The sequence below is a fragment of the Haemaphysalis longicornis genome, unplaced genomic scaffold (assembly GCF_048455015.1).
Source record: "Haemaphysalis longicornis isolate Haplotype H1 unplaced genomic scaffold, Haemaphysalis longicornis Haplotype H1 scaffold_4, whole genome shotgun sequence".
Taxonomy (NCBI): Eukaryota; Metazoa; Arthropoda; class Arachnida; order Ixodida; family Ixodidae; genus Haemaphysalis; species Haemaphysalis longicornis.
The window spans coordinates 150,449,239-150,476,733 of record NW_027526361.1 but is presented as its reverse complement, the minus strand read 5'-3'; the positions used below and the strand labels follow the sequence as shown (position 1 = coordinate 150,476,733).

Sequence of the window (27,495 nt, the reverse complement as noted above, 5' to 3'; positions counted from 1 at the left end):
AATGGGCCGGGACCACAGCCTTCTCGACCAGCCGAAGCTGACTGTCAGGGCTCAAGGCTCTCTCCCAAAGCTCATCGCTGGGATAGGAATTGGGACGTGGAGGTCTCCTCGAAGAGTGCAGATCCTTGACGCGGGGGGAGAAAAAGTTGACCCTGAGAGAAAAACTAAGAGTCCGGTTCGGACTGTTTTATTTTTATTTTTCACGGGCGCCCTGCGCGGTTGCCACGCGTGCCTTCGCTGCTGCGCGTCGTTTGAGCAGGAAGCGCCGCCTTATCTCAACCGTCGGCGCTCACCAACCAAGGAAAAAGTTGCAGCGGCTGAGGCAACGCCGTCGCATCTCCTTTGTCGTGCCGTAACGACGCCCACAACTCGCTGAACACGCACGGTGGCGTCTTCAGAACAGAGTCAAGTTCATCGTTCCATCACGAAGCAGGTGTGTCGGATTCTGCCATGGATAATTGTGCGATACCGTTTCCTTGTGGGAGGACGAAGGTGAGCAGCTTTCTCTACCATTCACCTTTTTGTGCCCAGCGTGTAAACAAAGCGTGTCATCTTGTCATTGGGCGCGCGCGCGCTGCAGTTTGGGAGTTTTTTATCCTACCGTTACGGTGTCACGTGGTTGTTTATCGTGATTGCGGGAGCCGGCTGGCCAGGCGCAAGCAGTTACAGGGATAGGTAACTTACAGGGACAACCAACTTACTGACGGCCGAATGAGGCCGTGGTCTAAAACAAAACGTACTCCGTTTAAATTTTCAGAAGTAAATACCCTTTCTACGTACTTTCAAAGGAGCCCAAGGTTGTATTTTATATGGACCGGCAGACACAACGATACGCGCCTGAACATGAGCAGTATTAATTTTTTACCGTCCACAACATGAACAAACTATTCATCTGCATTGTCTCTGAAAAAGTTGTAACAGGTGTAAAAAATGTTTAACTTTCGTACCGAGAAACACCGCATTTCTTCCCTGCAAAGCACATTTTGAGACACACTAACAGCTGGGAATACGTTATTAATAGCAAATAAACCAATTTCTTTTTCCACGAACAGAAGTTTTTTTTTTACCGCAGTCCGTATATTATTTTTTATTTTGGCGAATACCTTTCGCAAGTTAGATTTTGTTCACAGCCACGACATTAAACCTTCCCTGATAGAGATAAAAATATTTTTCATCCTAAAATTCTTCGTCAAAATGAATAGTGTAGTGAAGTGACCGACGATGAATTTTGATTGTTTAAGCGGACATGGTCGAGTGCACTGCATGGGACGCCTGGCATGGAATGGCCTTATTGTATCATTCATTAATGTTTATATGTAATATTAGTGGTATTGTTTATTTGTAATATTATTTGCAATGACTGAAACATAAATAATGAAATAAAACATGTAAGTCTGACACACCGCCGTACATAACTACGCCGAAATCAAAGCAATCTAGAAAGAACAAACGAAAATACGAAACAAAAATTGAAAGATTCCTCGGTGCTTGTCTGCTTGCGTGCGTCGAAGGCGAAAGCCTGGAAATAGTTACTGACAACTTCTTTGTTGCTACATCGTACTTGCTTCTCTGCCCTTTCGTTTATTTCTGGTTTGGAGCGGGTCACTTCGGCAGCCTTCTTATCAGCTACACATCGTTTGCGTTTTTTTCTTTGGTTTCGTTTTGTCGTCTTACGGCGAGAATTACGTCATCAAACAGACTTGGACGCACCCCGCTTCCGGCTTCGGCGTGCTCGACCATAGAGTTTTTTACAATATACTAAATGCGCTCGACCTTGGGTGACTCTGCCCAGCGTTTGTGGCGTGATCGCTTGCGTGCTCTTCACGCGCGTTTGGGCGTCAACTGGGATTGATTAATTGATTGGCCGTCAACTGGGAAAAACAAAAAAAGGTCGCGAAACTGACGCCGATTTTGCGAAGTCAGGTGTCGCGGGTTCTAGCGCGCGCTAACTCGGCCGTCTTTGAAAGAGATGGGATGGGCTGCGGAAAAAAAAAAACGATACAGACCTATCAGCCGTGGAGAACTTTCAGTGGCAAGTTCGGAAACGCCGGGTTTCCGGCGAAGTCAGAGAGGCCGCCAGCTCTGCTGTTTCTTCAGCTGTGAACCACTCGTCGAAGCTGCGCCAATTTTTGTTTTGTTTTTTTTGTAGGTCAAACATTGTTCTCAACGTGTTTTCTTGAAACTTTCCCACTGGAGAAATAGAGAGCATAACCGTTTAAGTAAAACAAAACTGTTAGTGCTAGCTGCGTTGAATTTTGAATTTCGTACGAGTATTGATCTTCTGGCTCAAATATTCTCAATAATTTATTTCTGCTAAACATGTTTACAAATGAAGTATAGTACCAGATAGAAGGGTATGCGCAGGCTTTGGCCATACAAAGTACTTGTTCAAGGATTTTTTTTTTTAACTTTCGGCTGGTTGATAAATCGAGAAGCAAACAGGCAGGGAGACAAAATGGCTTAGTTATGATAGCCTAAGAAAGGCCATTACCTTTAAAAATTCAACAATCAGTAAAACGGGATTAACGAAATAAGAAATGTGAATTTTATATACGTACAAATGACGACTAAGTCGGAAAGAAGACACCCCCCTCAAAATAAAGGGAAAAACAACGTAAAATATCTCGAAAAAGCACTACCCGTATGACAGTCTGCGTATGCGGAAAATGTATAATTGGGAAAATTACATACACATTCCTTATACTTCTGTATATACAGGCCATTGGCAAAAACAAAGAAAAACTCAAACATATTGGGACCAAACAAGACGCAGAGCCCCCCAATATAGCTTTTTGTTTTGTTTGTTTGATGTATGTGCATGCTCCCCTGTTAAGGTTACGCGCATCATTTAATTTCTTTCTTAGGAACTTTCTTAGGCTGGGTTCAGACTGTTGCCGCACCTGTTGTAATAACTTTAAAGAATGACGTCATTTCACGTCTCAGTCAATCAAACTTCGTGACACGCTGTTTTTTTACGTCCACAGATCCCGATATGGCTTTTGCGTCCATAGTCTGAACATAGCCTTAGGTTCTTCTTTTGGTTTTTCCGTAGGTGCTAGTAGTCCGCTATTAGCCGCGCTCATCAAGCGTTCGTGGAAATACACCATCGCTGCCACCCGGAAGCTAGGACGCAGACAGATAGGTACGAGGGCATGCCTGAATGTGGCATGTGGTGCAGCGGCAACTCAAAGTGGAAAGGAAAGCGATGATACCACTGGGGAGACGAAAGAAAGGATACGAATTTTTGCACGTCCCATGCCTGCGCAGTGAAGTCCGTGCTATGCCCAGTCGGTGGTAGCATTTTCGCAGGCAACGTCGCCAGCCGTACGCCAACTGACGCCATCACACCAAAGCGCCTGACCACTGATAGTTACAAATTTTCACATTCTCGGTAAGATGGCGCACAAATGACGGTCTTGGCTATCAGGGGGAAAGGTGGGGCGAAGTTAAAACTACCCTAAAAACAGATACCGATGTCGTCTCATAGAATAATAATGCAAGAACGCTGGGCGTGGCTCTAGAGTACAGTTGCACAGCGGATTTCACGATCGCCGATAAACAGAATTTTCAACATTATAAAGTTCTCAACCAAGACATTAACAGGAATTAGGAGAATAAAGGATTAGACTCATGCAGCCACTGATGATGTGCCGGATATAACAGAGCCTACCCTATCACAAGCTTAGCCGCGCCGAAGAAGATCAAATAATCTTCATTATTAAGAAAGCATCATAAGCCCCCTTTGTACATTGCAATTTTTACCGTGAGCTGAATTGAAAACCCCTGGACCTTTACGGTAACGGAATGGATAACCAAAGAGGAATCTAAAAGAAGACGAAGGTTATTAGAACGACGGAGAGACGAAGTGAGAAGATTCGATGGGAAAGAATTGACTTAGTCAGCGCAGGACAGGACGTGAGCGCAAACAGGGCAAGCCTTCGTATCTTAGTATACCCAAATAGGCTGTTGTTGCTGTTGATGGTGATGATGATTAAAAAGTCCTCAAAGTGGATCTTTATAACACTTTTAGATAAATCAGAGTAACCACTCTCCTGCGACCAAGGGAGCGGCCGGAAAAACCAAACCGTGACGGGCTGAAGTATGGAACACAGGGACCCCTCCGTTGGAAAAGAAGCGACTGGATGCCATCATGGACACGTCAACGACACAGCAACTGTGCATATAAGCTCTCCTTTACTAAAAACATGGATCCAGCCTAGAACAAGACATGCAATAAGGCAAGATCACGTTCATTCGAGGCGGTTTCGAAATCTTGATAACGCAATATACACACACTCCGGGAGGTACGAAAGTACGATGCAGATATTGTCGTAGTTAACTATGCATACTTCGTGACAGCATAACCCTCCTACATAAAGGAACAAAGCGGTAGTTGGAGCCATCCTCTTGGCAAATGGACTAGCGGAAGTATCTAATAGAAGCGGAAACATCGTTACATCATTACAGACGCTCAAAGGGCATTGTACTGTTGGCCGCAGGCAGAATACCTAAATGCTTCCATAAGATCCTGCCGTTCAAAATGAAGAACGCGTCAGCTGGACACTCGGGCAAAAGAGCGTTGAAATAAATGAGGGAACGACCAAGAGGCACGCGAACTCACATACCGTGCTTCTTGCGACACGACTACCGCACAACGCTCTCACAAAAATTAAAATTAGTATAATTATAATGGCCATTTACACTAACATCCAACTTGTGTAGAGGCGAAGCCTGCTTGGTATAGGCGTATTCTTGGCGCCCTGGCGTTTTTGCCCGCGGTGACGAAACTGTTGGGGTACAGATATATGCAGTTTGCTGTAGAAGTCTCGTCTCTTTGAAGCAGGAAGCGTTCTAGCACGAGGTGATCGAAAACGAGTGTCCCAGTGTGTTCTTTTAGTAAGCGTTTCTTGCCCAAAAAGGTGAAACGTTCTAGCATGAGGTGTTAGAAAACGAGTATACCGGTGTGTTGTTTTAGGGCGCGGTATGTTCAAGCGGCTGGCGTTAGAAAACAAAATGTCCCGGTGTGTTAGTATACATGAGACGAGATACGACGAAGACGACGACGACGACAGGAGACGCCGACAGCCCGAGCCCCTAAGGTGCTGCACCCCTAAAACATTAATAACGGCTCCTCACCCTACGCCTAGTAACACGAGTTTCCCCTGGCCCGCCACAGTGCCCCATGCCGAAGAGTCTCATACTCTGTATCTACCAATATACGTCGGCGTGGATAGAAACGTTAGGCATTACCTTAAAACTAGGGTAAATTCGGACAAAGCCATTTCCAAGATATTCTTAGGGCAGAACACCTGAAACATTACATATTCCACTTCTATGGAGACATGGGAGGCAGCTTTTACTAGGTCTATATATCATGATTACCGTGAGCTGATTGTAAGGGCAAGGGAAGAAGCGGATGCATATGGGGCCCTAGACTTCAGGTTTAACGCTTGAGCTCCCGTCCATCTGTTCTCCTTCTTTTACAAAATCCTAAATATTTCGTCAACAGAAGTCCCCCCCTCCTCACTCTGTTTTACAAAAAAAAAAAAAAAGCCAGAACGTTCAGTCTTGCCGAGACATTCAAGAATTAACACTCTGAACCACTCACGCTGGCACCTTCTCGCTCAAACGGATCAACACCCCGCAGCCGCAACCTTTCTTGCTGACAGGTTAGGCCACAGAAGCACAGATGGCCTCTGCCTCTCCTGAGTCACGGCGATTGAAAACCCTTGCTGCTTGCCGTTCTGTGCTCACTAACCCTCTGTGCTCCTGGTGTTTAGATCGTAAATACAGCCACTCTGTTCCAAAGCGATCCCTGGGTATCGAAGTAGCGCAATCATGTCGTACATTTTAAGACCCAAACCTAGATGCCACCTAGACGCTTATTTTTGATGAGCGCCGTGTAAGCTTGTATAAGGAATGTCTGAGCATGTCGCAATTTCTTTGTGCTCGGTATACTTCGATGAGTTGCGATGACATGCGGTTACCTGCTAGGTATTCCTCAACGGCTGATGCTGTCTGACTATACTGAATTGCTCACCCTTCGCGATGGCTGAGTGGCCATGGCGTGGTGCTGAGCCCAAGATCGTGGGTTCTGCTTTTGAGATAGAGCCGAAAAGCAGACCCCCCCCCCGTGTGTCTATGCTTAGGCCCCCGTTGAAGATTCCCGGGCGGTCAAAATTCTTTCAAAACACTCCGCCCCCCTCGCTGGTCATAGCCCTGGTGCTGCTTCGGCGCGATAGGCTTGCAGAAATGTAAAATAAATGAATTCCCCACTGCTATGCTAAGTACATATTTATCACAATTGTTCGTTCTTGCTTAAATTTAAGGACACTGATTCATAGGCTGCGGCTTAATGGACTTTCGGTCGTTCGTGCAGTGTAATTATGGATTTAAAGTTCGCTTGTTTGATTACCTTCACAGGCGGAGCCACTACCAGGTGACCGCGATGAAGACAGCCACCAGGGTACAGATACAGAAGCAGTAAGTGAAATCTTGAGATCAACAAGCGTAACCAGCGAGTGTAGCCAGCCTTGACAACGGCCGTTAGTCATTGTACTGGTGTTTATATTTAGTGTCGGCGTGTATTAGATGAATGAATGAATAAATTTATTATAGAAGGGATGGCCGCAAACGACGTGCTACTTGGACTGTGGGCCTTCGTGAAGGAAGCTTACCTCGTCAACAGAACTTAAGCTTTATCGTGTATTAGATAAAAACGACTGGGCAATATTCGGTTTGACCTCCTTACATGATAATATTCAGCGCTAAGTTGACTGAATCATGTTCGGCCCTCATCGTACTTTCAGCGTCACGTAGTAAGAGGAAGGGACCATACAGTCATCCTAACAGTTTTTATTTGAGACCATTTCGTGCCAACTAAACTTACCATTTTATACAAACCCTCTGAAGCCTTGCAAATTGACAAACGCTATTGGAGTAGTCACAGCTATGACGCTTATTCTTCTTACCTGGGACTTGCACGAAGGGCGGAAAGGGCACTTGCTTATAAATATTGAGGTTACTTATTTCAAGTGAGTGGGAAAGAACCAGTGGGAAAGAAAGCTCAGTGGCTAAAGCGCTGTTCTGCTCAGCCCAAGGACGCGGGTTTGATCCCAGCCGTGGTGGCTGCAATTCTGGTTGCCGCCGAAAGCGAAAACGCCCGTGTGGGCACTTAAAGATCCCCAGGAGGTTTAAATTATTCCGGAGCCCTCGACTAGCGCGTACCTCATGGCTCCGGTCACCGCAGTCAATCAGTAATTTCTCGTCAAGCATAATGAGGAAGATTTTATCAGCTTAATACATGCGCACCTGTCTCCGCCTGCCAAGAATCCTTCCGTCATTGTGCCATCTTTAAGCCCGTGTTTTTATTTTGTCAACAAGTAGACATCGAAATAACAAACCAAACACAGGACAATTCGTAAATTATCAACATTTGTGTGGGAATATAAAGGGGTATTGTGATGAATTTGTGTAAATTGAAACTGGTGCCCGCATTATTAGTTTCAGCGAGGTATACCGCTCAGTGTCGGCACAAATAAAATTTTTTTCCTATGATTCGAATCGGTGAAGGGTAACTTTCGAGCTCTCAGTAATGTGATGACTGTTGTTCACGCAGGCCTCGGGGAAGCCGATGCGGTTGATTATACGATTGCTTGATGGCAATAGCACTGTAGTGGAAGCCTTCGCCACAGATAGCGTGCTCGACCTGAAGCAGGCGTTGCAGGAGAGACTCAACTTTCCGTCCGGCCAAATACATCTCGTTCATCATTATGAGACATTGGTGAACAGCGCTACCCTTGGTGAAAGCGGCGTTACGGACCTCTCTGTAATCCTTCTCATCTTGCGCATGTGTGGTGGTGACCTGCCGACCTACGGAGAAATCGTGAGGACATCTTCATGTTTTCTTTTCGGTTTTACTCGGACATTGATCAAATTCCGTGTCATCAATCGATTGTCCACGCAGTATAAAATATTGCGGAGAAACCGCTCCTCCTTGATCACTAAACTGTCCCACATGTATGAAATAAACTACCCCGAACAAAAATTGGCGTAAAACACTGTTATTATGCACTTGAGCCAGGTCTGCTTATTTAATTAAACAGGCAGTGTTCCTGGGCTAGTTGGTTGGAATGTATTATGTAAAGGCTGATGCGAAATGGTTTCCCATAGGAGAAAGCAGGACTAGCTCATGTCCTGCCTGCTCTTGTGAACGTTCTTCAGTTTACAGAACAAATTAGTTTAATTCATCAAAATACATCACCAAAACAGGTTGATGACGCATCTACATCCATAGCCTGCAGGGCTAGTAGGAGGTACATTACAAATGTAATTTGAAAAATACAATGCTGGGTGGAAATGTGACATGCTGGCATACAAGTAAAAATTATTGCAACATCTTACAGTGTGTAGTGCGTTTTCGCAGTAATTATTCCAACATCCAAACTAACGGTACTGGTTTATATCGAATACTAGAGTAACGTTTTACGCAGAGCAAAATATTTGGTAATGATTTATAGAGTTTTGTATGTGATTCTATATTTTTGCTCCCACGAAAGACAAGAGGCGAAGACCATATACATTATATAGTACCGGCAGGTTAAGAGTTTTATGTTCAGGATGCGTTATTCCTCATTTGGGTGCGATGAGCGTTGACGAGTTGTAAGGCTTGTTTGTAATAAGTATGCTGTGAATAATTATAGCAGTATTAGAGTGCTTCAGCTGACCGCTTTTGATGGTCTGATCCGCTCCTGCGGGCCCGCTGAGCGCTACCGAAGTGTAAGAAGCAGGAGCACTTGTAGCTAAACGATTAACGTATCTTTCTTCGACGGGGAATCATTCGCGTCACTGCTCGTACTCTTCTCGCGTGTAAACCAAATCGTCATCCAAAGAAAATATAATAATGTATATTTTAGGACCCTAAATAAAACAAAGTGTCGTATTTATTGCCTTATTTCACCCATTTTATATAATTATGTCGCTCACACGCTATAATGGTCTTCAGCATAATTCAAAGAAGCCGTTCACATTTCAAATAACTAAGACAAAGCTGTCTCTCTCGTAGCTGCATTAAAGTTGGCCCGCGCTTAGGTCGACCTCTTTCGCTTGCGTTCTTGACATCGTTGAAGTGTGTGACATCTTTATCATATTCGGAAGCGCTTCCGCCATTCAGTCGTTAATGTTTTAACTGAAAGACAAAACTTGCAGGTGACATCTGCGTTTAGGCCTTAAGATGTATGACGCGATAGCTTTACTTCGCCGTGGAGGGAGCGTCCTGAATTGGAGTTCGTGCATGTACCGTTTATGCTTTCCAAGAACTGCAGTTCAGCGACGACAGCTAGAGTAGTTGCAACGATTTTTGATCACTGCAGCGCAGAGAAGCCAGAAGCCATTTGCGATTTTGTTGCTTAAGACGTGGGCCTGAAAGGTTTTGGTTGCGTGTTCGCCAGTTTGAGCAAGATGATGACAACGTCAGTGTTTAGAAGTGTTTATGCTCTCTCGAGAGAGAGAGTTAGAAAGAGCGACAGAGACTTTTTTTTGTGTAACATTTATGGAAGTTAGGAATGAGGGGTAAAGCGAAGGTATACTATAAGGGTAGAACCCGAAGTCCAGGGCCCCAGCATCAGGTCATGCTGATTTTGAGGGGTCAACCTCGCCAGGACAGCTTCGTATGTGTCGATGTGTGGGTAATACGCAATGTTTAAGTTGTTCATCTGTGAGCGTACACTTCGATATGGCCTGGTTGCGTAAACAGAGCGGTTGCTTCCCCCTATTCAGCGCAGTATAGGATTAATGTCGCACGTTTCCTATTTAACACCTTCGCTCACCTAGACCTGTGAATATACGTGTTAATTTGTATCGTAAGGTTTGCGATTCTTCAGCGTTGAAATCCCCGTGTGAGACGGGGCAGAATGGTGTTCCTAGGCGGAAGGTGAGTAGCCATTGTCAATATTTTTATGAGAGGAAGTGTAGGATTCTTTGTCAAGGGACCACGCGGTCTATACTCATTTCCAAATCCGCCTTAAACATTCTTGAACGTCCGATTCACCGAAGAGGCAAAATTCTCTGGACTCCAGCCCATTCGATTCTCCAGGGCAATGACACCGTCCATAATACTGCCCCGGAGCTAACCCACCGAGCACCACGAGGGATAGAGGCTGCGAGCCCGCTGCTCATCTTCTACGAGATTACTCAGCATTAAAGGCTCGACCGCAGGGGTTACCCCCCGGCCCACGAATCCTTAACAAAAGCCCGTGAGAGAATACTTCGCCTGCTTCAAACGGATACGTTTCCCCACTTGACGAAATTGCGCCCAATGTACCCGACCCAGTACTCCGCTGTGTCAGATTTGTTTCGAACCTGGCATGCTCTACATTATGGTGGGAGTGCCATAAAACCCCACCTTAGACAGAATTCCTCGTCCGCCTCATGAGCAGTGGGAGAGCCTGCGGTCCAGTTCCAGTCCAGACGACCAGCTTTGATTTGTGGAAAGGGCCGTCGCAGCTGGCACCACAAATGGTGTCCTAAAATCAGGACACCACTCCACGATTTTTTTTGCTAATAGAGAAGTTTAGTCTCTATCTTCCTCCTCGGCTGCATCGTTCTCTTCCAAACCATTTTGCCCCTTGTTGAATGTGATGTGAATTTTCATTATCGTGGATCTAAGAACCCTCCTTGAGCGTTTGGGAACTATGCTTGCAGCCAAGAAACTAATGGCCTTTCGAGCGTATGTGACGCCATTAAGGCATCGATATGATAGTTCCGCGAGGCGCATATCGCCAAGAGGATTTCCACTTTGCCTTTTCTGTTTCTAGGAGCGTAATGAAGACACACCGATTGCGACGATAGTCCACTACGACAATTGCTGCCTTCCTCCATTCGAACGTCGCGGCGTTGGCGTATAGTGCCTTTTCATTGTTTTGGAGCTTTTCTCTGCGGAATTTGATGCTAATACCGTGTGTAGGTTTGCGTGTGTATTTTTGGGCAGTGGGAGCACTTTTATGGAGAGCCGCTGGATCGGTGGCATATTTATCGTGGCGTCAAGACGTTTTCTCTCTACACATGCTGCATATATTTCATAGTATGACCAGTCCCATTTTTCCCCGTATTGGCTCCCTTTGAGCGAGAAGAGTGCCTTCTCTGAGATGTTCCAAGCTGCTATAAGACTGTTACGAATCGACCCGCCGTCGGGCTTTGTTTCATCACTCCTCGACTGTGCGGCGAAGCCACTAGTGCGCCTTTCAAACACGCCCCAATAATGTGACTCATGTTTCCACGTCTCGACAAAGCCCGGGTGAGATGCTTCGCTTTCCGCGCGTTTCAAACTTCGACGGTTGCCGGCCCGGCGAGGCATGTCTCAGCGCGCTTCAAGGACACAGAGGCCCCGCGATCGCAGCGGAGTCCTCCTCTCTCCCCTCTCTCTCGGTCTCAACGTGCGCCGATGCTACCGACTGCTCACGAACTCTGGAACGAGCGTTGTGTGTGTCGGTGACGTTCGTAGCGTGTGCACAAATATAGAGGGAACGCTGTTTTCACCGTTGCGCTTTTGGGTATAAATACGAGCCGCCCAAGCGCTGTAGATCATTCCTGTTTGAGCAGTGAATCCGTGCTGCCACTCTGCTCGAGTTCTGTACTGTTACCTCGCCCGTGGGCGCATTGTTCTTTGACTTCGGCTTACCTCTTGCTACGAAGTAAACAGTTACGTTAGCCTATGGCTTCTGGACTTCTTCACGGCTGCAACAGCGGCTGGCCGCTCGCATTACACCACGCTACCACATGTATGTCGGAGGCGACGGAGCTCGGTTCGGGTTGGCCCACCCAGTCGAAACAAGACACAGGTTAGGACCTACGTGGTGATCATGAAAATTAAGAGGTAGGGCTGCCCTACTTGCTGTTGCTATAAAGGTTCATATTAGGCTTATTTGGGTACGTTTCTGGTACAGCAGGCTGACCGATATCGATGTCATGATCAGGGCCTACGTAAGTTTTGTCTGTTTTTCTGTTATTCTCGTTTTTCCGTTAAATTTGTTTTTTAAAATGTCGGCGCAATTTTTAAATATTTCCGGTACGGTATTTTGGCGATTGTGAGACCGGCTGCGCCGTCGCTCTATAGGTCCTGCCCATCATCCTTACGTGACTACTTTATGAAATCACATGCTGACTTATTTTTAGGTTTTTGTAACCTGGCAGCGAGGCGCAATTCATTGTTCGCCGGGCAAAGCTTATGGGATGACAATCCCGCGAATAATTCGAAAAATCACTTCCAAATTCTTGTAATTAGGAGCCATACAGGACGAGATTTTATTTTCATTGGGACACATCTTATTTTATTGGAGCTTCTATTCTAGGTTTTCCTTGGATTTAGTGAGCGTTACGTTAATCTTTTGCCTCCTTTTTATGTAGGCGACACAATGTTAGCCAGCTTCGGCATTATTGTTGTTTGGAGAGGCGCTTTAGTGATGGCGTAAGTTGAGGGCACTGCTGGCGACTGTCTGCCGAGCATGACAACCTATGGCGCGGAGGACGGACTTCAGGGCGCAGGCGCGGTGCCTGTTTATATCGCGCATGTTTTCTTTCGCCTCGGCCGTAGCTCTACTTTCCCCTACCGAGTTGCCGATTATCTGTACTGCCGGTTTGGTCTATCCATCGTATCTGGATGCCTCAACAGTAGATTCCTGTTAGCATCGATAAGGTACATCCGCGGACGCCTGAGGAGCACGGCTGATGGCGGACGTCTAGCAGGCGCGCAAAATCAGAGAAATGGGCCTAATAACGCTATCGCGTTAAAACGGTGTGCGCTGCTGCTCGCTCGCCTCGCCGCACTGAAGCCATCTTGGTATTCACCCACACATGTTTAAGGCGAGGAAGAAGAGGAGGGCGCTTGGAGGTGCTCTGGCACGCGCTCTTCCTGAGACCTGGGAGCTGCCTCTGCTGCAACAGTTTGACTGTCTTTACTCGTCAGTTTGTTTACCTGAGAAATAAAGACTAAATTTGAAGGCCCTGTGCATGTTCTTTCCATCGCGGCGGAAATGAAATAGGGCCCATCTGACGGCGCTGTTCTGCGGTTATACCGGTCCCTTTTTTGGGATATCTTCGTTACAGCCTGCCAGTCATTTGAAACTTGCGAACATCCCACTGCGCATTAGAGAATCATCAAGCACAAGCCCTCAGAATATGTTTGGGCCAACTACGATGTACCTCGACTGTGGGCACAATTTCCAAGGCACCTGTGATTCCAAAGAACGCTCGTCTTCGTGCAAAATCCTTCAAGTCTACCTGATGTTTCATAAGGCATGAGCATCATTCATTATGGGCTCTTCCGACAAAGTGCGCGAGAAGTAGTTTTGCGGCAGCAATCTTACGTTATAACATATAGTTCCATGACGATTGAGAGGATTCACAGCAGTGGCGGTTTCATAGAACCCTCTGTGGGTACGTAATTATTAAAGCCATCGATCCACCTTTCATTCCGCAAAAGGTCAAGAAATCTTCCTTGCACTTAGTGGCCCTCAAACAATTGGTACTATAGTGTTCTTGGCGCACAAATACGCTGGAACCGTACATCTATTGCTTAATGGTTCTGTGACTGAGTTCATGTCTACCACGGCTGCAGAAATCGGAAACCTGTGTGTTACCGGAGGCTTGAAAGTAGATCACAAAAAACCTCCAATGATACTGAGTCAGTTGCCATCTGGGAGGCGATTCGTTAAGTCTGTCGTGAACTACCGCAAGCTTGGCCCTGTATTGTTACTCAAATCCATAGCTCCACTTCTTCAATAATGTTACGAGGCGAGGACCTTGTGATGCACTTGTGGCAGAAGTAATGGAATTATGCTAGTTTGAACTGCAACGAGGAAATGCCCTTTACATTGACTGGGTACCAGGGCAAAGCAGGCTATCTGGTAATGATTGGCCTAACGAGGAGGCAAAGAAGATTTCTGCAAACGCAGATGTTGTATGTGTGCCCTTACCAAGGCCGGACATAACCGATCTTTTGTCTACCATTCTTCATCTCGCCGTGACAAGTCATTGGTCCCATCCTGAAAACCGTCATCGATGGCTACACCGGCTTGACGTGGCCAGTTATTTTCCGTTAGCCCCAGGTATTCAGAAAAAGCACGCCAAGCTGTTTCACCGACTAGGGCATGGCTCAGCCGTTACCTGTAAAGGCTATGGACATACTCCTCCCTGCACGTCACAATAAAGCTGCTTGAGTAATCGTGACCTGCCGATAATATTTACCCGGTTTTTATTTTTGTTACGCTACAACGTATGCTCACACGATGTGAGCTTCGGAAATTGGAATGAATAAACTCCGCGAATGTACCGCGTATTTATCACTCCACACGTTGTCTTTTCAGGTGGAAAAAGGACCCCGTTACCGCCTTTACAATTATGTTCGACCACGTCCGCCACCAACAGAAGAGGGGAGTGGACCCATCGAGCCTGTAAGTCAATTTCGATGAGCGGTCATTTGTGCACCTAGCATATGGCTGAGGTTGGAAAAGCGATCGAAGGAAAAGCGTGATTTTAAGAAACAATTTAAATCCGTTCCACGCAACATGAAAGCTGCCGGAAGGGCAGAGCAGTCATTCACCATAATGGGCTGCGGCGCCGTTACCCCCTCAATGCTACCGCCCATCACACTTTTTGCCTCCCTGTTTCACTCTTCTCTTGATGTATTCAACGGAGGTTTGCCCAATGCTATTCAAACTTCCCGCCTTCCCAAGGGTCGCGCGCGCCCTGCCTGCAACCGCCCTAGCGGGGACTAAATTTTACTGGGTGCCGGAAGGCATCCGGGAGGGCGCCGGAAGATATCCGCCGGGGTCCACGTGATATAACCGAATTATAGCCAAAACGTGTTCGCGTGATGCGGGCTGAGTGGCGTTTTCGCTCTGCGTTAATCGCGTGACACCCCGACGGAAATCAACCCCGCCGGATTTCTTCCGGCGCTCTTCCGGCCCCTATAAAATTCGGACCCAGGGTCCGAATGCCAGGGGCTGAATTCATAGGGCCGAATAATAAAACACTGTTCTTTTTTTGCTTGCATGCATGTCGCACGTGCCGGCGCCTTACCGCGCAGTTTGGAACGAGTCCTTTTTGTCAGCCACTCTTTTTTTCTTACTATCGTACAAACCTACCCAACGGGCGTTGCTAAATGAATGCGGGGGCTGCCAGTTATATACGCAGATTTTGCCTCAAATGCACCTGCAGGTTTCTTTGCTCAAAACAACCGAGAGATGTATGACGAGCGCCAGCGGGTCACGAATTTCGAATCATTATGACTATAAAACTGCGTGGTTTTCGAAGCCTCTGTGTTACGCCGTTACGGTACGCCGTGGGGCTCCACTTAGGCCCGTTATCTCGCTGCGCCGCCTGAGTCCGGCAGTCGTTTGACATCGAACAGAGTGACAGCGAACAAGCTACGACGACAAGCCGAGCCTTTAAGGTTCTGTGCACTTAAAAGTGGGATTTTGATTGGAATAAGTCATAGATAACCAATATTTTTGTATTGCAGTTGTACGAGAGATAGCAGCAGGTAGACTTACGGGATTGTACCGAACTACCCGCTTGATTAGTGTACTTGCTGCTCTGTTAGGCAAAGTTTTCAAAGGGGACTATGTCCGGCGGGAGAAAATAATTTAGGTCCTGTTGAGGTTTTTCTGACATCAGCTATGTCTTATATTCTACTAAGACACGGCGTGCTATTTGGCTAATTTTTCTTTAGTGTGTCCTTGATAGTCCCACAGTGGGAATTATCACCACGCGGTCACGACTGTGCACCGGTATGGAAGTATACACATGTATTTATGGTATTTGCGCGAACAACTTTTATGTCTTGTTATTAGAATAAAATGTACTATGATATGTGAATTAAGACAGTACCATACCAACATCCTCCCACTTCACCAAACTAATTCTAACGCATTCTCTCGTGAGGTATACCAAGCAGGAGTTAACCACGAATTGCATGGCTTGACGCTACGTTATACAGATGAGCGAAAATAAAAATCGTGTAGACGTATCTCCGCACACGCGCAGGAAAATTGAGCAAAAAAATTTAAAGACCCCCTCTAATTTCGACTTGATTCCTAATTACACGGTCGCTTGTTTACAGGCTTGCTCACACGACAGGTTGCTTTCCCTCTGGACGCTTTGCGGGAGCTTCCCAGACAGCAGTTCGCTTTTGTCCTGACTTACTAAAAATCGCTGTTTTGAAGTCGAGATAAACATACAAACTCTGATGTATTGCTGTTCTAGACGTATTGACAACACACGAGGCACATATAGAACTCAGTTTTATTCAGAGAGCAAGTACAGCGTTCGTAGAACCATGACTATATATTTATCTCTAAACCATCTGACGATTTCGTTCAGTTCTGGTAGGCAGAACTAGTTAGCACATTTTAAAGGCCCGCCCTTCCGGGCTGTACCTGATCGCCGTATCTTGAAGGGGTGAGAAATGGCTAAACCGAAACCCACTTGGGAAGCCACTGAGCAACCCTAGATGATGTTTGGCCCTATTTACCACACTGTCTTTGGTGTTTCCCATCCCATCGATTCGCAAAAAACGTTTTCGTAATTAATAGCCAACAAACAGTTTTATACCAAGCAAAAGGGGCCTTGATTTAAAGAACGACTACGACCCAGCTAATTCTTAGTCACTACATGGCAAGGTCACTACATCGCAATTAAGAAAGAAGAAGCCTTGACCTTTCGCACGTAATTCAATCACTCTAGCAAGTAAACTTTGTACTTTAAAAGACTGGAAAGAAGAAACAAAACTTTCCACTGGCACACGACATAGCGCCTAAATGAATATTTATCTAAGTATCCTGCTTCTTCTGTGATTTATACTGATGCATCTCAAAATGGCGAGAAAGCTGGATTTGGTATTTTTTCACAATCTTTAGATTGGAGTTATTTGCTGCGAATCCCGGATTACACACCCATTTTTATGGCCGAATTTTCAGCAATAGCTCTCGCCCTATGCAAAGTACCACAGCATGTATCAAAAATCATCATATTATCTGATTCGATGGCAGTTATATCGGCATTAACTTCCTCTTCGGACTCTCCATTGTACCGCACACTATTATATTATTTTTTGTTCCCAGGCACGTGAAGGAGGTACGCTTGTCTTGGGTACCTGGCCATAGGGACATCAGGGGCAACGAGCAAGCGGACCATTCAGCTAATCTTGCTGCCACAGTTCCCATTCGATTCGGAATTCCTAATCTGGCTCTATTTGCATCTGTGAGATTAAGACGATATTGGCATTTAGACACCACCCGTTCCGATTCACTTTTATCATTTGAAGAGTTCCAACATTTAACGTTCGGGTGGAATGTTCATTTTTGTGGCTCTCGGCAATGCGAGGTGACCTTCACCGAGCTGCGCTTCAGGGTTCGAAGGCTAAATTTCTATCTGTTCAGATCAGAACTTTCACCTACAGAACTATGTGTGTGGTGCGAGGTCCCCGAAACAATCGAACATTTTTTTCTCGACTGTCGCCGTTTCTCAACAGCTAGACAACTGTTTTTGAAGAAACCCATTGAGCGGTTGGGGTTGACTTTATCGATAACACTTATATTATCTATTGGCGTATCAAAGCTGGGGTTAGCAAAAAGGGATATATATATTTGCATTCAAAATTTTCTTTCTGCCTCAGGTCGTTTGAATTGCTAAACGGTGCTGATTAATGGGTAATTCGGGTTTCATTCACAACTAAGTTTCCTTTTACAGCCTCTTTCCGGAAATAAGTATTTTGAAGTCCCCACGTATTTAACCAGTTTAGCCCTGGCCAATCCCCCCTTGTGGGTACGTGCCAAAATATTTGAGGACATCATCATCATCATCATCATCACCACAGCGCCTGGCTTCCACCCTACCACGCCAGTTCTGGCTGTCCCTCCTGGAGGCAATGACGGAACGCAAGCATTCACTTCGAGTTTATCAATTCACTCCCGTGCTGAAAACGGCAAGCCTCCTGGTTAGCTAAGTTAGTAGAACGGCTGACCTAGGTAGGCGGTGTTCCCGGGTTCGAGTCCTGGACGAGGAGAAATTACTCTTCAACTGCGAAGTTTCTAAGACAGCTGTGTAGCTTTCCTTTGTAGCCATTCGGCTGCATTGAGGTGGTTGTCAAACTTTGTTTCGCAGAACCTTAGTCCACCATGGGAACATCCCCTAAATCTGGTCATTAACACCTGTAACTCACTTAGAGTTGTTGATCAATTCGCTCTCACGCTACGAATGGCTAGCCTCCTGGTTAGCTCGGTTGTTAGACCGACTTCCCTGGATAGGCGGTGGTCCCGGGTTAGAATACTGGACCAGGAGTAATTTTTGTTAAACTGCGAAATTTCTGAGACAGCTGCAAAACTTTCCTTTGTAGCCGTGCGGCTGCATTGGGGTGGATGTAAACTTTTCTTCGCAGAAACTTACTCCGCGGTGGGGATTTCCCCTAAATGTGGTCGATTAACACCTCTCATTCAATTCGAGCTGATCAATTCGCTCTCCCACTAGAAACGGCTAAATTTCTGGTTAACGGCTTTGGTAGAGCGATTCCCCTAGATATGCGGTGGTCCGGATAAGAATTCTGGACGAAGACGAGTTTTTCTTCAACTCCGAAGTTTCTGAGAAAGCTGTATACCTTTCCTTTCTAGCCGCAGGGCTGCATTAAGGTAGATACTAAACTTTTCTTCGCATAGATAACACTTTCTTATGCTCGCGAACACTGCACTGTCCGGCTACCGAGTTTTCGTGGCGCGCGTCTTTGAAGAATTTGGCGGGTGGGGGCTCCTGTTTGCCGCCGCCCTCTCGCTCACCTCCCACCGGAACACATGGCCAGCCGGAGAAATGGCGAGCGGAGAGAAACAGTCAAAGGGGGGCACAAATTTTGCGACATGCGCAAATATTATCTTACAGGTCCAATGATGCGTTCTACAGAGCCGGTGCATGCTGACAAGGAAAGAGGGGGAACTAAGTTGTCCAACAAACGCCGGAGTCAAACACACACACAAAAGCAAAAGAATTCTTGCAGAGCTGGGGAAGTGATAAGTCAGACCCCGCCGTCGACAGCAGCCGCTGGGGCAAGCTCCTGCACGACCAAGAAGTCAAGTGCATTCCTCTCTGAGCAACAATTCTGCGCACTGATGATTCGGGAACCATTGAGTAGGAATAATATAGAAAAATCAGAAAGAATACAAAAGAAAAGCAGTTCGGTTTATATTGAACTCATGCAGTCTCTCCTCCATTACTGAACTTCTGAACAAAAGTGGGTTCCAATCACTTTCCGAGAGAAATGGGATCTGCGGCGTAAAATTTCTTTTTCAGTTAGTCAAAGGGCACTACCATGTAGATAATTCGCACATTTTATCCTATTCTCCAGGTTATGCTACCAGAAAACGCCACGCTATCAAGATTACACCACTTGTCCCGCGAAATAACTGTTTTAAACATTATTTTTTCACGTGTATAGTTCTAGACTGGAATGACCTAGGAAATGATGTTGTTTCACACACAGAGAGAGAGAGAGAGAGAGAGAGAAAACTTTTATTTGAGCCACGGTTACAGAGGGTTGGTGACGGCTGAGCGGAGGCCAGCCGCGACTTCGGTAGCTCTGCGTACCAGGGCCTCCTAAATCTCCTGGCTAGAGCTACCCAACGCCTCTCTCCATAGCTCGCTGCTGGAGATTTGAGGGAAGGGGTCGTAAGGGCAAGCCCACATGGAATGTTCCAGAGTGGCACGTTGGCCGCATTGGGGACAGTTGTGAGACGGGAATGAAGCGGGGTGGATGTGGTGTAGACGAGCTCTGCATGGGAAGGAGTCTGTCTGCAGGAGTCGCCAATAGAGGGTTTGGTGAGGTGTGAGGGAGGAATGGGCGGGGGATAAAGTACGACGAGATAGTTGGTAGTGCTCCACGATGTCGTTGAACGTGATGAGGCGTTCTTTGGAGGAGCGCGCGCCATGTCGGGGGACGATGCGCACACCAGCCCGGAGTGTGAGATCGCGGGCAATGGCATGGGCAAGTTCGTTTCCCGGCAGGCCAGTGTGAGCCGCGGCCCACACTAACTCCACCATCTTTTGGGGCGGGTTACTCTAGATGATGCGGAGGGCTTCAGAAGGGATGGTCCCCCGTACAAAATGAAGCAGAGCAAGCTTGGATGATGATGATGATGATGATGGTTGGTTTTTTTTGGCGCAAGGCCAGCTGGGGCAAAGAGCGCCAAGCAAAATTATATAAGAGAAAACAGTGGCTACTAAAATGTCTAAGCCAGAATAACAGTAAAGTCAAATAAAACCAGTGGAGATGGCTGGTGTATAGGGCCAGTGTTGATTACGCATGATAGGATATGAGGTTTAAAAAGTTAACATCAGACAAATATTCAAAAACGCGTTGCACAGAGACGATGGCATTGTCACCCAAAAACAAGGAAGGGTGTTGCGGAATGTGTTGTCTGTATAGTTCATTGAAGTGTCTGTGTCTTGTTGTGTCGAGTGCCTTGCATGTAATTAAGATGTGGACTACGGATAGGCCCTCCCCACACCTGCTACACATGGGTCTTGGAGAGCCAGTGAGCAGGTGTGAGTGTGTTGCATGTGTATGGCGTATCCGCAACCTAGCTAAGGTAACTTCAATGTGTCTGTTGTGTGAGTCAGTAGTGTATGCTCCCAAGTGTGGTTTTATTACGTGTAACTTGTAAGCTTGGAGTCCGTGACTACCTTGGGCGGGGTTGGACGTTGTGTGGGGGCCAGCGCAAAGGCCACTTCCTCCGCAGTCGTGGGGGAGGTAGTTAAGATGGTAAGCGTGCAGAGGGGGGTGCAAGCGGAGTTTCGCGTTACCACCAGAGCGTAGGCGTTGGGATGGCGGTATTCCGCCGCATCACAGTACACCGCTTCCGGCCATTTTGCCAGTTCCCGGTCTAAGGCGCGTGTACGGGCTTGGCGGTGCGCTGAGTTGTAGACGGGGTGCATGTGCCGGGGAGGGTCCTTGTGAATATGTTTTCCCGAATTTCAAGTGGATTATGCATGGCACTTTTAACTTGTTCGGACAGCGGAAGACCTTCAGTAACGAGAATGGACTTGCCCGTTTCTGTTAGTTCTAGGCAATTTCTCTGGGATGATAAATGGGCTTCAACTAATTCGGTGGCGGTGTTAAAAACTCCGAGCTGGAGGAGACGATCCGTGGATGCGTTAGGGGATATCTGCCGGGCGGCGTGGAGACCTTACGGATGAGGCCATCGATCTTGTTCAGCTCGACCTTGGACGCTTGTATATATGGCAGAGTATAGAGGAGGCGGCTGATAAAAAAGGAGTGCACTAGGCGAAGGCGGTCCCTTTAATCTAGTCCATGGTGTCGGTTGGCTACCCGCTGAAGAAGTGCTATAATTTGGTCGACATGAGATCCGAGTTGTAGTATGAAGAAAGCATTGGATAGATTCTGCTGAATAAGTAGGCCGAGATTTCTGAGGCGGGAGACATTAGGGACTGTATATGGCCTTGTGCCGTTATTTCAATTTGGGGTTTGTAGGAGTACGTTTACGAGGAGGGAGGATTAACAGCTCGGATTTGGAAGGGGAGCAGGTGAGTCCGGCCAAGGCTGCCTGAGAGCTGACCGCATCGGCGCCTGCTTGGAGAGTGCTTTCAATATGTCCATCATTACCTCCTGGTACCCAGAGTGTAATGCCATCCGCGTATATGCCAAAACGAAGGTGCGGGATCTGTTTGAGAGATTTGGCAGCAGGTAGGAGGGCGAGATTGAATAGCATAGGGGAGAGGACGGCCCCTTGCGGAGTACCTCGGCTGGCCAGATGGTATGGGCCGCTAGTGTGTGTGCCCAGGCGTTTGGTGGCTGTTCGGTCACTCAGGAAAGCTCTGACATAGTTATACACCCTCAAACCGGGGGAAATGGCTGAGAGGCCGGCCATTATTGCCTCGTGAGTGACGATGTCGAAAGATTTTTTAAGATCAAGCGCCAGCACAGCTGCATTGTCCACTTTGCTGGGAGGCTGGATAATTTCGTTAGATACTTGTAGTAGTAGATCTTGAGCAGAGAGTTTAGGTCTGCATCAGAGCATTTCTTGGGGGAGGGCTTCAGTTTGAATTACGTGGTGGGTAAGTCTGGCTAGGATGACGTGTTCCAGCACTTTTCCAACACAGGATGTAAGCGAGATGGGGCGGAGCTGATCGAGGGCTACAGGTTTGCCGGGTTTCGGGATGAAAGAAATTGCTGCTGTACGCCACTCTGGAGGGAGAGTGCCACTTCGCCAGTAGTGATTGTAGTATTCGGTTTTTTGTGTGACGGAGGCGTCATATAGGTTGCGGAGCATCTTGTTGCTGACAGAGTCGGGACCGGGAGCTGAAGCGGGTTGGATGGTTTGAAGAGCCGTCCTGACTTCTGCTTCGGTGATGTCAGCGTCGAGTTGGTCGTTATATTCTCCGCGATAGGCTGGGAGTTGTGTTTTTGGTCCTTCCGGTATGTATAGGGGGCGAAGCTGGGTCATGATTTCGGAGAAGGAGCCAGGGGTATTCTGCATGAGTTTCTGTAGTTTTCGAGACTGGGCCGTGCGTGTGTTCTCAGGGTTGAGTAGGTGCCGTAGCAGGGTCAAAGTTCTGCGCATACTGAGCGCTCCACGCATCTGGTCACAAATTTGATGCCATTGTTCTTGGGCCAACTGTTTGGTATATTCCTGTATGGCGTTGTCGAGTTCAGCAAGTTTAGGCCGGAGGACCCGGTTTGTCTTGTTACGCAGCCAACGCTTCTGTATGCTGCGGTAAGCCTGCCACAGGTGCTGAAGGCGGGAGTCGACTCTGTCAGAGGGGATATCCGGGTCAAGGCGGGCGCTGGCTGCTTGGGTGTCTTGTAAGAGTTGCTTGATCAAAGTTGTGTAGTTGTTTGCAGCCGGAGGTGGTGCAAGTTGAGGGTTGGATCTGATTTGGTGGAACTTTGCCCAATCCGTAATGTGAGTATGCCGGCATGGGGGCGTGTACTGCTTGGGGATGGAGACATCAGATTGTAGAATGTAGTGGTCACTACCCAAGGTGTATTCGGTGCAGGTCCATTGCAGCTGTTCGACATCCTTGGATAGGGTTAAATCGGGGGCAGTGTTCCTCTGCACACTCGCACCCATACGGGTAGCCGTATACGGATCTGATTCCGGAGTGAAATTACCTTTTTGAATTTGTTCCCACAACAGGCGACCTTTTTTTTTTAGTGGTATAAGCATAGCCCCATTAAGTGTGAGGGGCGTTGAAATCGCCGACAACGCGGAGGGGTTGCTTGGATGCTTTCCTGGAAGCTGCAGTGAGGAGAGAATCGAACCTGTGTTGGTGCTCTCTGGGGCTGCTTTGTTTCACAAAGCTCATCATCTCTATTCGACTCGCACTTGATTTGATTGTTGTTGTTGTGGAGTGTCTTTTTTTTCTTTTTACCTGCCGTCGACTATGATGTGTAATTCTGTCAGATGTTATGTACGTGCTACAAAAATGGAACCCACCCTTCAAAGATCTCGTTATAAATAAATAACAAATAAATAAATAAATAAATAAATAAATAAATAAATAAATAAATAAATAAATAAATAAATAAATAAATAAATAAATAAATAAATAAATAAATTTCTTTATTTATTTGTTAATAGTTTGCAACCCCTTAATAGATTGCAAGGTGGGGTTAATCAAATTTACAACTGAATTTCTTAAATCACCAAATGAGGGCCTTTATGAAACAGCGTTTAAATACGAAGTCAGCGTTACATGCCGTGAAACTTGTTTTCACATGGGTACTTCCAAGGGCAGTGTTTTAGCCAGCCTTGTGTAGGTTTGATATTTGCTTAGGCACTGTTGAACGCTTTTTAGGTTATGATAGGTTTGTTTGTACTTCAAAATAAAGACCGCGGCAGTAAGTCTATTTTATTTTGATGGCATGTAGATATGTTCACTCAGAAGTGTAAATTCGATCACATACGGTTAGTCCAGCATGATAAATACCAGGGGCATATTTAATTAATTTTCTTCAATATTTTTGTGTCGAGCAAACGTTAAACGATGTCTCAGAACCCCGAACACGCATGTTTAAAAAATACACAAAATAAAGGTAAATTTATTTGTGTGTTCAGCTTCCCCTGCTTGTTTCTGCTTATATTTATTTAAGCGTATACGGCGCCAATAAATCAACACGCTTGGAAAAGGGCTGCAGATTGTGTGAGATGAAAACTGATTGTCTTTTGTCCGCATTTCTTTATGCAGGTCATGATATTGAAGGTGAAAACAGCTGCAGGACTACACTGATTGGTGGATGCGGTTGCAAGCGAAACCGTGGAAAACGTCAAGGAGAGATTGCAGGACATAGTAAAGGTGCCAGCTCATGTGATGAAGCTATTTCTTCTAGGCGTCAATCCAATAAAGGAACTAGCCGATCATCGCACCATTGGGGACAGTGGACTTAAGAATGGCGGCTGCATTTATCTCATTGTAAGATTACTGGGAGGAGTTGGATCCGAAGGTGCATTCAACACAATGGTGAGTTTACTTTTGTCGTTTGTTGTGCAGTTTGCTTATTGTGCCGTTTTTTATGATTTTTATGCTTTTGTTGTTTGTTCGTGTGTGTCGTTTTCCGTCGTTTTTATGCTTTTTTGTGGAAGCACTGGAGAAGCGGTGCGCAATAACTTTCGCCATGGCGTTGACCGTCATAAAGCGATGAGCAACACATGACGGTTAAAGAACCTTGGACATACACAGGTCGAGTGTGCTTTCGCGTGCACATTATGGACAAGGGGTGGCATCTTCTGTCGGGCATCTTGGTTAAGCATAAGCAAACAGACTTCCCTGTCTTTTAGAGGCAGTATACTGTACGCGAAAAAAATATCACATTAAAAAAACCTTTTTGGTTTTGACTGGAATGTACAAAGGGCTGCACCAAAAGAAGCCGGATGATTTAGAGTGTTCCAGCGCCGTTATGACCTCTGCCTCACCAAAATGCGTTATTATTTATACATAATACACTATATATTATCTGTATATAATCCACTATGTATGATTTTAGTCACAGTGGGCAGGGCTTCCGACTGGAGTTGTGATTTGTCCTGGGGAACCCAAGCCAACACTAACCGCATCGCTAGTAGGATTTTGTTGTAAGGGGTTCTATAGCAAAGCGTTAGCGCCAACACTTGGAAATAAGGTGAAATAATGTTAAGAATGCGTTATTTCCATCACTTTCCAATATTTACAAAAGTTAACCGGACCCGCGTCAATCTCCTGCTCCAATCGCGCGATTACAAAACAACCCTGCAATCAGAATTGGCCGAAATAGGAAATACGTTCCAAAAGATTCAATAACGATTTTCTTGCTTAAGACATTCCGTATTCAAAATATGTAAAAACATGTAAACCACTCTAGCAATTCTTTTTTCAGCGACCTACAATGATAACGCGGACAAATACAGCACCGAAAACAAGCTTCAACACAAAAGATGCGCCACCAGTCGTCTAAAAAGAAAAAATAAATCTGCCAGCGTCCCAAGTGATAAAAAAACAACAAGTTGCTTCTTGCTTTCAGATCAGAGCGTAAAATTTCAATGGAAAATCGTGTTGCGCACATCAGCTTGAAAGCTATCGCAAATATATTGGGACGGGTGTATAACGATTGCCCGTGCGCAGAAGCCCAGTCGCAAAAGCTCCGCGACGTTAGCCACGTGTCCCAAATGTCCCTGGAACAATAGCCCCGTGCCATAATCCCCGCGCGCGTGCAAAAAGCCCTGATGTCAGTATCCCCGAACCATTCTGCTGCGGCGATACGAGAAAAAAATATTTTTTTTTCCTGATGAAAGGGACTCACACCACTTGTGAGTCCCTATACTATTTATAAAAGGCTTCATAAATAGTAAGGCAATGTTTCAAGACCATTTCAATAAAGAGATAGGGGTAGCAAACAGAACGTAGAAGGCAAAAGGAAGGTAGGGAGCTGTCTTTCAAACCGCTTTAATCGCATGGTCATCAAAATGTGACGTCTCGCTGCCCCCCCCCCCCCCTTTCACTATAACAACGATGGAATGCGTTCCACCCTTAGCAATGTGGGGTGGATTTAAAGCGCACTGCTACGGAAGCGATAACCACGCAGTGCACAGTGACAGTTCGAGGTCTTGGGGGGTGTCACCTCGGCGGGGCCGCAGCCTCGTTGATGCAGCACGATATTCACCACCAAATGAACTACGTTGCCCTGCATAGGTTATTCCAACCAAAAAAGGAAGGATGCGCTCTTGATATATGGTTACAAGTAGGTCATGCCAACAACTAATTAAATTGATAATTGCAAGTCCTGAAGTCATTGAGAACGAAAACATTCACCACTACACGGGCCAGCAACGTAAGTCAAACTTTTCTCGTTTCTTTCGTTTTCTTCTCCTGTCTTTGGGCCTGCTTTCATAAGCCCACAAGAAAAATTACGAAGAAAAAAGTAAACAAACAGAATACCATTGGCTTAGATTATGACTATGGCGCTAACGAAAGAGCGGACATTTCGGCGCGGGGCAATTGGCACGGGGCAAATGTATCAGGAGACTCTAAGCACGGGGCTTTGGTAAACGGGGCCAGAAGAGTGGGGCTTTGGGCGCGGGACAACTGAGACGGGGCTTTGGAAATCGTTTAGCTCAAAGCGGAACATGAGAATTTTAGTCTACCAAGCCGCAACGGGATTTTCTTCGATAAGGAGCGAGTGTAACATCTTGGACACTTTCAATGACTCTGATTTCTTTGACGTAGCTTTTTATTTGATTACGTGTTTCAGAAATAACAGCGAGTCTAGATAAATGCATGCAGGCTAAATGCACTTCTGGTCGGGCTAAGCGCCCATCCTTCACTGTACACAGTATTGCCTTTATTCCTTCAAGTTTCTCGTTGGCTGTTTCTTGCGGAGCACACGATCGCTATGATAAGCTTCGTAAAGTACAAAGATAATGCGTCTTCAGCGGCTTCGGGACTATCTTTGGCCGCCGTGACGGATTGTATTGCTAATTGATGCCTGCTAAATATGTGTACGCTTGCGTCGGGGCTGTCGGCAAAGGACAAGCGTCGGCGAAACAGGCACGCTGTTCCCGGCGCGATTCAGTAGTGATAGCAGTTCCCTTTATATCTCTAGTATCCTATAGATACAATGGAATACACAAATTATTTCTGTTTTGTGCAAGACATTGCAGTAAAGCTGAACATCGACATCGGCTCAAGGCTCATCTCAGTAGAAGCGCCTCCAAGCGACAGCGTTCTAAGCGTCAAGCAAAGCATCGAGAAAGAGGCAGGAGTGCCCGCGGCCAAGCAAGCCCTATGGTACAGACACGAACTTAGTGACCGCAAGACACTGGCATCCTACGGCATCGGTGGAGGCTGTTATCTGAGCTTAAGATTGAAATGATGACTGGTTAATGAAGTAGGTCAAATGGCCAAGAATGGTACAATGTAGATTAGTAAAAAGGAAGAGGAATGAAAATAAAAGTTATAAAAACA

The 27,495-nt window shown here is 46.3% G+C and overlaps 1 protein-coding gene across 2 annotated transcripts; it reads left to right on the top strand.

The window, feature by feature from the left end:
* The first annotated feature begins 247 nt into the window (after positions 1 to 247).
* On the top strand, positions 248 to 27,495 carry LOC144179436 (ubiquitin-ribosomal protein eL40 fusion protein-like). 2 transcript variants are annotated; one of them, XR_013324227.1, is made up of 7 exons: positions 248 to 492; positions 4,031 to 4,238; positions 6,424 to 6,483; positions 7,619 to 7,885; positions 14,361 to 14,447; positions 24,247 to 24,519; positions 27,183 to 27,495. XR_013324227.1 is itself a non-coding variant. In XM_077707790.1 (6 exons), the coding sequence occupies exons 1-5, from the start codon at positions 451 to 453 to the stop codon at positions 24,286 to 24,288; spliced, it is 498 nt and encodes a 165-aa protein (XP_077563916.1). In that variant the 5' UTR covers positions 252 to 450; the 3' UTR covers positions 24,289 to 24,519; positions 27,183 to 27,495. The 2 variants fall into 2 exon arrangements, 1 of the variants encoding a protein (XP_077563916.1); XM_077707790.1 differs by lacking the exon at positions 4,031 to 4,238 and having other exon boundaries at positions 252 to 492.

Excerpts from the sequence above, each read along its gene's own strand:
- LOC144179436 (XM_077707790.1), top strand. The coding sequence starts at position 451 with ATGGATAATTGTGCGATACCGTTTCCTTGTGGGAGGACGAAG. Across the intron at positions 6,484-7,618 it reads AGGGTACAGATACAGAAGCA|GCCTCGGGGAAGCCGATGCG; the intron begins GTAAGTGAAATC and ends TTGTTCACGCAG. Across the intron at positions 14,448-24,246 it reads GGAGTGGACCCATCGAGCCT|GTCATGATATTGAAGGTGAA; the intron begins GTAAGTCAATTT and ends TTCTTTATGCAG.